This window comes from Natator depressus, chromosome 4 (assembly GCF_965152275.1).
Source record: "Natator depressus isolate rNatDep1 chromosome 4, rNatDep2.hap1, whole genome shotgun sequence".
NCBI lineage: Eukaryota > Metazoa > Chordata > Testudines > Cheloniidae > Natator > Natator depressus.
In genome coordinates, this window is record NC_134237.1 from 20,258,949 (window position 1) to 20,270,758 (window position 11,810).

An 11,810-nucleotide genomic window follows, 5' to 3' on the forward strand; every position below is an offset into this window, starting at 1 on the left:
GAAGCCTAGGAGTGTAATTTTGTTTGAAGTTCAGAGGAAAGCACATCCCAGGTTATTGAGCGTGACAGACAACGAAACCACAAACAAACAAACAAAAATCAACGAGAAAGGAAGAAAGCCATTTATGGAAGAAGGGAGTAAAAACACAAAAGATTTGACCCAGTGCCTATGGAAGTCAACACCAGTCTTTCCACTGACTTCACTGGGCTTTGGATAAGACCCAGATGGAGCTAACAGAAAGGAAAGCCGAATGTACAATCGAAAAAGGAGAGAAATAAAGGGAAAGAGGAAAGAGAATTACAGCTGCAATAGAAATGAAGGGAAGAGGATAGTTATAAAAGGAATGTACAAAGAGAATTAAACTAAAGGCACACTGTAAGAAAAGGGATGAGAATCAAAGAAAGCACAAGGAAATAGAAGAGACCATGAAGCTAAATGGCTGCTGTGGGCAGATTCAATGGAGAGAGTTATAAAAACTGAAAAATGATGGGGGCGAAAATTAACACTTGAGAAAAGGGAGCCAGAGAAACTGGTCTAGGCGACAGGCTACTGGAGACCTAGGGTTTATTCCTGGTACTGCCACTGACCAGCTGTATGAGCTTGGGACTCTGTTTCGCCTAGTCTTTGTCTGTCTTGTCTTATTAGATTGCAAGGTTTTGGGGACAGGTACTGTTTTTTGCTATGAGTTTGTACAGTGCCTAACGTACCTGAGTCCCAATCTTGAGTGAGGGCTTTAGGTGCTACTGGAGTTTAAACATCATGATAGTAAATTTACCCCAGTGTTGAGACGTATCTAATTTTTGCTTAATTCAAAGACCCAGTACCCATACTGAGAAGAAAGCAGGGTATCTCTGCAGTGGGAGCCCACAAGGGAAGGCGTCTTGATCCAGACTATAGGGGAAAACAAGATTTGTTTTACAACATTGTTTTAAAATTCACAAATATATCTATGTTTGTGTCAACAATTAAAGACTATGAACAGAGAATAATAAATATGACTAGTCACACAATTAACAGTTATTCAGCACCTATGTTCAAAACATCTGACATTCATTAATTTATTAATCCTCATGAAAACTTCATGATGTAGGTAAATATACTCCTTTTAGCGATGGGGAAATTGAAGCAGACACAATTTAGGGTAAAATTTTCAAAGGCGCCTAAGTCTCATTTTTCAAAGTAACTGTGGCCCAGATGCTCAAAGGTATTTAGGCTCCTAGCTGCCATTGAAAACTGGGTCTTTGTGGCTTCAGGCCTTATGCATTTAGGAGCCCAAGCCTCACTGAAAGCCCCATTTAAAAATGTTACCCTTAATGACTCATCCACTTCACAAAGGATGATGGTACCAGAGGTGGGATTAAAATCCAGAAATAAGGAATTTCTGACGTCCAGCCCTAGGCCAGCTAAGAGTAAGAGACTGGAAGAAATCCCCTCCCTCCAAAGCTGTTGTATGACAGCTTACTCAGAGGGACTCCTGCACCCAAAGCAGGGTTTCCATAGCACTGAGGGGAAGCTGCACAAAAGTCAATGCAATTTACAACTACATTACATTTTTGGCAAATTACTGATAGTGTGGGTTTCCCCATATTTCTGCTTCGAAAACTGTCTTTCACTGCATTAGGAGTACACTTTTTTTAAAAAAATGGCATGAACTCCACACTCTCCTTGTTTCAGTAGTGTTATAGTTGTACCATAATTTTGTGGAAACTAAGGGCTCAATTCTCTGTTCCTCCCAAAAGCGGATTATTGCACAAATGGAAGGGCAGTTCAAAGAGGGTGTAAATGCCCCCTTCCATGCTTTTTTCCCTGGCAAGAACAATTCCACCCCATAGTAATATTTTATAAAGAGTAGTTTCCATTCAAGACCGGAAAACTCATTGCAGATGACTGAACTGTGGAGTTTTGTGTGCCCACACACAACAGAAAAGCAAGGAAAATAAATCTCAAAATTTACTTTGGTTCTGATCCTGTTCCCACTGACTTCCACAGGAGCAGGATATTGTGCTAATTGCAGTTTGTTTTTATTTGCCACACTTTTTGTGGTCTTACCTCACAATATGCAGCTTCTGAAAGACATGCAGCTAAATGACTGGAAAAGTTATTTCAAGTGCTTTCCCTCAGTGATGTGCGGCCAATGTCTTAACATAGGACTCCCACCATTTCTTTCCGTATGGCCTGTACTAAACACGACATCTCCTGGGGAAATGCGTTACAGAGAGAGGGACTGAGGGATGGGAGAAATCTACTCATTCCTTTACCCAGTTAAACAAAAATGCCTTCTCATAACCCAGGAGGGAAGTGACACCACTTGGCAAAGAAAACTCGTAAAGTGCCCTTCGCTGGAATTGTTTATACTTTTTACTGAAAAAGAAACCAAGCCAAATTCCATTCTCAGTTACATCAGTGTGACTCCAGAGTAAAGCTGCTGAAGTCAGCAGAGATACTTTGGACTATTGATGTTAAACCTGAGAGTTGAATTTAGTCTACTGAGTATAGTGAGAGCATAACACAATGTTGTGTAGTCTGAAGTTGGGGAGAAAGGTAAGAACTCTTTAGGGAAGTCTGGAGTTACCCTTCATTAGGACATCACTCAAGAAAACCCTTGCAATTTAGTGGAAGCTGGTCCGTTTCAAAGGCAAAATATTTGCACTTCAGGCATATTTTTATGAGCTGAAGAACTAAGTCATCTCCAGCAGGGATGACTTAGCAATGTCCAAATGAGGACATGGAAACTATTCCAACCTTCCCTTCAGTTTGGTGGCAGCATTTGAAGAGACTCCCTCGCAACACATCACTACTTTTCCCGTTAGACCTTAAATCCACTTCCTTGGAATAAACCGGGGTAAAGAACCAAAGGGAATGTGTGTTTGGTACTTACTAACATTGCCTAAAATTTTCTCTCTCTATTTATATATATTATTTACATATATATATGAGAGACTAATAAAATAACAGTACTAATTATGTGTAACACATACATAGTGCTTTTCAAAGTATTTAATCCTCATGACAACACAGCAATGCAGATAGGTATTATTATCCTCATTTTAATGATGGGGAAATTGAAACAGAGAGGGTTAGGCGACTTGACAAAAGTCATATATGAAGTCTATGTCCAACCCAGGATTAGAACTCAGGAATTCCTGGCTCCCAGCCCCAAATTCAGACCTCTAGAGGATGATAAAAGAAGGCAAGAAAAACCTCACCACCCAAACTGCTGTATGGCTTCCTCTAGCACATGCATCTATTTGGCTCAAGTCCTATTTAGCTTTTCCTTTCCATAAACAGATCTAGGGACTGATCAACAGAGGCTGATGGGAGAATGCCCACTGAGTTTGAGAAAAGTGGGACCAGACCCTCCGTTTCCAGATTTACTGTGTGAAGATAGCACCTGCGGAACAAGGAGATTTCATCCTGATCCTTTTCAGCGTGTTCTCACACAGTGGTTAAAAACATACAATTCCTGGAGCATAAGTGTACAAACTGTCTGCTTGTATGACCTGAAAATATACATTAACAGGAAACAACCCCTGCCTGAGTATGACCGGGATCTGGCCATGTGTGTGGGTGACACTCTAATTGTTTGTGCTCGTAACCCTGTATGTATGTGAATGGCATAAATTTAGAAATGAAAATAAAGCCTCAGCAAGATCTTTCATTATATGAAAACTAGGCTAGTCATTTTGAAACCGCAAAAGGCTTTTTTTAGGGAAAATCTCTCTCTGGAGGCTGAAGGAAGTGTGGGGGTGCTGGATTCCCAGTGACACCTTATGACATCATTAACCCTGTGAGAGTACAGATTGGCCACCATATCTGCAGCAGAGTTTAAATTCATGCACTCGTGGAGGAGGCTCCAGCTACCAAAGCAACAGGGCGATACAGGTATTTAACTGGTCCTATGCCTTTGTGACATCTGACGTGCCAAAGCTAAGAAGTCCTGAAGAAAGCCTGTGTGACGTGCATACAGAAGTAACTATTTTAATTTCTTTGGTTTATTCTCAAAAATGAAACAGCATGTACATGTTAACAGTTCTTGAGCTGTGATTTATAGAAAAGCACAACAGAACATGTCTGGGAAAGAGAGAGAGGAGGGGTAGGGGGCAGATTGTTTGTTTTCTAAGGAAAAAGCAAAAGCTCATCTCTCATTTTGAGATCTGTGTGCGCTTATTTAAGCAAGTAAAATAATGTAGTGTTTCCTTCCTAGAGCACATTTATCTTTTGTTTCTGTGTCACATGTTTATCTGATTTACCCAGTGTATAAATCTGTGAGTAAAGATGTTTATATGTGAGGCCTTATAATTCTGATTTTCTTTGCCTTGGGGGGGGGGGAATGCAGCAAATTTGTGACAGACAGCTATGGTGTTAGAGTATCCCGTGCAATAGACTCAGTCTCAGATATATCCTTTTGCACAAAGACACTGTGGAACAGATCCTGCCATCTTTACCCTTGTTGCAGCGCGCCTTGCTCCACAATTATTGTGTAGCTAGATGCTACTTCGTGTGAGTCGGGGTGGCAGAATCAGGCCCCCTGTTAGTCTGAAAGAGTGAAAATGTGTTGACTTACCCATTGCAATGTTTATGGTTGATGTTACACAAAAGGGTTTAATTCTCAAAGAAAAAGATTACTTAAACCCACTCCTAAAATCTGTTCTTTGTGAAGCATTAGACTGATTCAGTGAGACTGAATTTGCCCCCCAGTATACAGTTAGCCTATTCCAGAATTTTGTTTGGGATGGACAGATTGTGTGCAAGGCTCCATGTGATTTTTCTCCACTACTAATTTAGGATGAAAATGTAAATATTAAAACAAAGTACCAATAGCAATAGACAACATTTGGTACTGTGACCGTGATCTGTGGTACTAAACTTTTTAACAGGTTGATAAGCAGCCCTGGGTGACACAGTCATTAAGGAACTAGATTTCAGAGTAACAGCCGTGTTAGTCTGTATTTGCAAAAAGAAAAGGAGTACTTGTGGCACCTTAGAGACTAACCAATTTATTTGAGCATAAGCTTTCGTGAGCTAGCTGTAGCTCACGAAAGCTTATGCTCAAATAAATTGGTTAGTCTCTAAGGTGCCACAAGTACTCCTTTTCTTATTAAGGAACTAGCGAATCATAAACTGTTTTGCACCCTGTCATTAAAGTTTAATCAAGAAAAATCTGCATTTCTCCAGGTATCCCCTATTCCAAACCAAAATATGAAATTTAACTTAATCTTCATGGCCCAGCTTCAAAAGCCACTAGAGATTTTGGGTGCTAGACAAGAGCATGTGCTCAGCACACTTTCCAAATCAGGATCTTTTAAGGTGTCTCAGGTTGGGCACCAAAAACCGAGGCATCCAAAATCACTAGGTGCTTTTGAAAATCTTATATGCTGTTATAATCAATCATGCTGAATTTCAATTAAGAGCATGTGAAAATACTTTTTTGTAACACCCCTACTTCATTGCAGCTACAGACACTATAATCAATATGAAGACAGTACTCCTGGTAATCTCTCTGTGGGCTTTATCCTGTGCTCATCCTGTAAGTACTTATTATAAATCATTAAAATCCCTAGTCTCAGCATTTTAAGCATGCCCAAGACCTTCTGTACCACTTCTGTTCATTCATAAGTTGTCTTTTCAATGTGTTTAGGTGCCCAGCCATCAAAATGCCCATTCTGAGAGCTCTGAAGAACAGGGGGTAAGTTAACCATCAAGAGTTTTTCAGAAGACTCTATTTCAGCAAATAGCTTATGAAACAGTATTGTAAAGCGGAACTGGTCTCTGGTTAATAGCGCTCAAAACACTACTAGATTAAAATAGCTGCTATACCTCTAGGCTTTGAGTTATATCCATTTTTCAAGGTCATTTTAATTCATAATGGTTTCAGCCATTTCTACATACACCCTCTCCTCCCCACCCCCATATGTGGAGATGATAACTAGGTGATAAATTGCATTACATGCTTTCGGCCACCTCAACTACGTGCTGCCCACTAATCCATCCCCACAGGACTTACTGTAACAATCCAAAGATCTGAACAGCTTCAGAGAGCTGCCATTTGAAATAGGAATGCTGCCAGAGCAATGTTTCCTCCTTCACCACCAAATATGGAATTTCTTCCTGACCTTCCCACAATGCGAGGCACGAGACAGGCATGGTTCAGCCATGGACCAATAGCTACTCTTTAAATGTAATAGTATCACAGCTTTCAAGTTTGGTATCTTCCAAACCCATAATGCTAGAAATGGGAACTTTATACCACTGGAAAGAAGAAAGTCCCATCTTCCCAGTGGGGGACAAATAATTTGTTCCTGACTCTGAAAGCTTATACTTTGTTGGTTCTAAAAAAATGGAACTGGTAGACTCCAAACCACTTGTGGTTTTGGTTTTCCTGAGCCCAAAAGCCTCCCATGGTTTCGCAAATCTCTATCAATGAAATTTAAGTGACAACACCAAATAATTTCTGGATATAATTTTGAATGATCCCTTTACAAAAAACCCAATTAGTTCATTTGAAACGCCAGCTGCATCCATGGCAAATATAATAAAAACACTCCTTTTATTTTACTCAAACTGAAATTACTTGAGTATAAAAAGATTCAGAGCACTTCAAAATGCATGAGCTGTTACTAAGACAGAGCCATCATATATATATACCCATCTCTTTTACCCAATAAAAACCGCAAGATGAAGCATAACCAAATGTTTGGGGTTTCTTGCATAAGGCAAGCTGTGGTTCTCATTAGAAACAAATAAAACCCGTGCAGAGGAACTGGTAATTAAGAGTCTTCACACTGCTTGCCTGACCCAAAGCCAAACGGTAATAAGCAGTTTACTTTACACCAATGGACACAATGTGGCCCTTACCATGGCATCAGTAAAACCGCAATAACATTTGCTTAATCAAAGTACCTTAATTTCGCCTTTTTGTGCAGGACACAGCAAGCGAAGAAAGTCTGAATGAGGAAGCAGATTGGGCTGGCGATGCTTACAGCAGTCCTAAAAGCAGTGCAGAAACTGGAGGAGAGGACTCCAATGCTGATGAGCATGATGGCACTGATGAAGAAAACCACGACCCATCCGTGGTTTCTAGCAGGAGCTCTGAAAGTCATCCAGATGATGTCGATGCAAGGAGCACTCAAGATTATGAAGAGGATGACAGTTTCCGAATTCAGCAGGCTCATCGGAAAAATTGGGCTGATCATGAGGATTCTGGTGACCTTGATGATGTGGAAGAAGTAGATGAAAACAGTCATGGTGATCAATCAACTGAGAAAAACTCTCTGGTAAGTGTACATAGCTCTCCTGTATAAGGCTCAGTTTCCTAGCAGATAACATTCTTCTTCTGCCAGTTGTCTGAGCAGAAAAAGTGGTTAGCAGTCTTAATTCAATCTGCCGTAAACATAGGGCTACAACATAACACATCCCAGATAATTTGCTGTAAATTAGCACTGTAATCAGATCAGGCTCTGTTTTCAAGAGACAGAGGATTGTGCTAACTGAGCTGAGTTTTGGAGAACAAATTTGGATTTGGGTAAGTGCATGGGAAATAGAGTATCACTCCTCTGGCTTTGTAATGGGAGCAGTGTGTCAACTAAAGACAAACAAATTGGATGTATTTGAAATTCACATATATGCAAAATTGTTATAGGACAAAATTTGACTACATGGAAAAACATAACCAAAAATATACAATTGTGTAAAATTATATTTGAAATGAAGCCCTATCCCCCGTTTTTTTTCACCACTAGATTATAGTCCTTCACATGAAAAACGTTGTTCAGATACCTAACAGACCTGTGGACATATGGAAAGCATTATTTTCTGATATCTTTATGGTCAAAAGCATAAAAACTCAATATTCGGCCATGGGTCAGATTTTCAAAAGAGCTCAATATCAGCAGCTCCGATTTTTTATTGCACAAATGGGCCTGAAATCAATTACTATAAATTTGAAAACAACACTGGTCAAGATTTTCCAAAGAGCACAGCACCATGGAGTCCATGTGGAAGTTCTGGCTTTTTTCAGAATGGTGCAATGGGCCAGATCACTGCTTTTAGTGTTGTGGACCATTACTGTAGAATATTTTAGGAGTTATATTAAGGCATATACAATTACATGTAGAAATGGAACAAACCAAATCCCTGTATCCAAACACCCAGAACTTCAAAAGATGGATCAGAATTTTGTGGCTTGAGCCATGTTATATCACATCATGCTCTATTTATAGTGAGTGTGATGAAGCCATGTCATCCCAAACCAAGTAATGCCATAAACTAAAATTCACCCCTCTCCTGCCATAAATCCAGTGAGGACACACATTTTAAACGAGTGGATTACTTGTTTACAGTATCTAAATTGAATCCTAGTAGAGCAGCAATTTCTAGGGGGACTTATTTTTACGACTCCTAAAATGTTAACTGAAGTGACATTATTATTTTATTTGGTGGTTTGAAATCTAATTTGTTAGATATACATTTTAAGGCATACTGGGCCAAATTCTGCTCTCAGTTACACCCATGTAGCATTACGAATTTTGATGCAGTAGCACGAGTATAAATTATAGTAGTATTTGGCCTACACAATTTAGTAAACAAGTCGCATTTGTAAAATACAGCAAGGAAGTGTTTACAATGATTTCTCTTTGCCACATCTCTAGGAGGATGTAAACGAGACTCTTGCTATTGACCGCAGTGACCATGGAGATCACCACGCCAGGGACAGCAGAGAATCAGAAGACAATGGTGACATTGAAAATGATGGATTTCTTTATCTATCCAACGGCTTCGACTCTAGCAAGGGGGACGAGGAAAGAAATTATCTGACAGATGAGGAAGATGAGAGCGGAGATGATACCTTTGATGAAAATAACGAGGAAGAAATTAACGGGGCAGACCCTCGATACCCTGCTCGTCCCGCTGGAACAGATGAGCACAGTGCAGTTGCTGATGGAGATCTAGATGGTGACCATAGAGCTACCGCTATGGGGAAAAAAGATAGCAGCAGCAGCAGCAGCAGCAGCAGCAGCAGCAGCGAGAGCAGCAGCAGCAGCAGCAGCGAGAGCAGCAGCAGCAGCGAGAGCAGAGGCTTTGGTCATGGGGAGGATGCCAGTCGTGGCAGGCATGTCCCCAGCAAAGGAAATCGAGGCGACAGTGACAGTGCCAGCAGTAGCCAAGAGGAGAGAGATGATTCTGATGATGAAGGAATGCAAGGTGATGACCCATCCTTCTTTGAGAGCGAAGCTGGCAATTCCAACATGGTTCATGGTGCCATTCATTCCAAAGAGAGCAGCCAAGAAACCAGCAGGGAGCACCGCTACGGCAAGCGGAAAAGCACCAATAAATCACAGAAACCTTCCCAGAGCCATGTGCTCCGAAATGGTGATGATACTTCAGAAGAGGATGATAGCGCAGAGCACAATGACAGTAAATCCAAAGAGGACAGCAAGTCCACAGAAGACAACAGTTGTTCTGAAGAACACGTTGCCAGCCACTCCAGAGAGGATGTCACCAGCCAGTCAAAGGAAAATGTCACCAGCCACTCCAGGGAGGATGTCTCCAGTCAATCAAGTGAAGAGAGTAGTGAATCCCAGGAAGAAAATGAGGAAAACTCCAAAGACGTGGATAGCAAATCAGATGAACACAGCGGTAGCAAATCTAAAGAAGGTCAGGAAGACAGAGACTCCCCTGAGGATGACAGCAATACATCAGAAAGTGACAGTGAATCCACAGAAGACACGAGGGATCATAGCAAATCAGAGGAGAAGAGTGAATCCACAGAGGACAACTTGGAATCAGAAGAAGATAAGGATGGACCATCTCACAGTAAATCGGTTGAGAGCAGAAGTGCTTCAGAAGAGAGCAGTAGCAGTGAAGAGAGCAATGCCAGTGATTCGAATGAAGAGGACATCAGTTCTGAAGAGCAGCAAGGTCAAGACAGCAAGTCTGCAGAAACCAGTGATAGTGAATCGAATGAAGAGGAAGATAGTGAATCCAGAGAGCACACTGCAAGTCAATCAAGCAGCCAGGAAGATGATAGTGTATCAAGGAGCATGGACATTGAAAGCAGAAAGTTAGTGCTTGATGTTTATCACAACAAACCCATTGGTGATTATGATGACAATGACTGCCAGGATGGGTATTAAAATATACATTAAAAATCCAAACTATATATGACTTGTGGGGGGGAGGGAAAAATCTTTTAATTTATTTACCCTATAGACAGTATTAAGGTCAGCAGCTCCTTCTGAGAAATATTCTGTGAACAATAAGGGCATGATGATTTTGTAGGATTTCACTATTTCAGCTGGTGTTTGCCCAATGTGAAATTAAATGAAAAATGATGCTTTAAATATGAAAAGGATAAATCTAAGTGAGAAGCTGATTTATGATCCTAGAACTGAATTAGTAAAAAAAAAAAAGGAAAAGCTAAATATTAGTTAGGAGAAGTGTTTGCAAATAAAATAAATGTATTTTTCAGGGAAGATAGACCCATCACTGTGCTAGCTTTATGTTCTCCTATAATTCATTGCATTATGTCCATGAACATTGTTAGGAGCGATGGTTGAGCATTAAGGAGAGAATGGATTTATTACACAAATATTTGCATCTACAACTTCTTTAAATTCATTCGTCTACAGTCCAAATGAACTTTAAATTAATTGCCACTACTGCACATAACAAGGAGAGCGGCTAGTCACTGCACGTACAGTGTATGAAGTATCACTTCAGTATGGGACGTACGTAATATTTTGTAATAAATGCACAGAAAATGTGTTGTATCCTTTTGCATTGATGGCATCACTATTTCAGTGTTAACAATAATCCTATTTGACTTCCCTAATTAATATTAAAAACACCAGACTAAATAGTCACATGGTTTGAGTTTTTACTATTAGGTTATATTAAAATGAAACATTATTTGGAGTCTAACTGCTGTGAGCAGAAACAAAGAGTTTTCTGAACTGGTAACTTTAACATATGAAGCATGGCCGACTCAGATGGACGAACCACTTAAGGAAAAATAGCGCCTAATTCTGATCTCACACTGTTTTTATACCAGTGTAAGACAGTGGAGTCATTTTTGACTTGCTCTTACACCAATGAGATCAGATGCAAACCCTGTACTTGTGCTAATTTTGCAGCAGGAGGCCAGCATTTTGAAGCATCCCTCTTCAAAATGCCACTTTCAAAAAGAGAACCTAGGTGGAATATTATTGCAACATCAGCTAATCGTCTTTCTCTGATGCTCTATTACCATTCCCAGAAGTGCAGCCTCCACTAAATGCACTGGGAGTGAAGCTGTCTCTGTGCTAGACCAAACCAACGACAGTCCTGTGTTCAGAGGTGCACACACATACACATACCATTGACCCTGACTGACCCCCCTCTGTTCAGAATGCAATCATTATCATTTAAAAGCTTAGCAATCACATAAGGCTGAAATCTCCTATTGCCAGTACTGGACGGTAGAAAGACGCAGAGGAGCACAACTCTGAACATGACTGAGGATGTGGAGTTTTCTCGGCATGCACCTACATGGCCATGCTAGTAACAAGACGAACCTGTGCACAGAAGGTGACAGCCCTTCTGGATCCTGCTCCAATTCTCTGGTGTTGGTTAGGAGAAGGAGGACGACAGGAGCGTTCTGAAGGCTAGGACAGTGGAGGGAAGATGGTATGGGGAAGCTGGGAGGAAGGGCGCAATCAGAAGCGTGGCCACACATTGGTGATGGAAGAAGAAAATGGAGAGAGATAAGGGAAAAGGAGGTTGATGAGCAACACAAAGGAGAGTTGAGAATGTGCCTGGGTTTTAGTGATGGT

At 40.7% G+C, this 11,810-nt stretch overlaps 1 protein-coding gene across 1 annotated transcript; it reads left to right on the forward strand.

The window, feature by feature from the left end:
• The first annotated feature begins 3,667 nt into the window (after positions 1-3,667).
• On the forward strand, positions 3,668-10,844 carry DMP1 (dentin matrix acidic phosphoprotein 1). Its single transcript, XM_074950556.1, has 5 exons — positions 3,668-3,969; positions 5,454-5,527; positions 5,639-5,686; positions 6,924-7,274; positions 8,649-10,844. The coding sequence occupies exons 2-5, from the start codon at positions 5,474-5,476 to the stop codon at positions 10,131-10,133; spliced, it is 1,938 nt and encodes a 645-aa protein (XP_074806657.1). The 5' UTR covers positions 3,668-3,969; positions 5,454-5,473; the 3' UTR covers positions 10,134-10,844.
• The last annotated feature ends 966 nt before the right edge of the window (positions 10,845-11,810 follow it).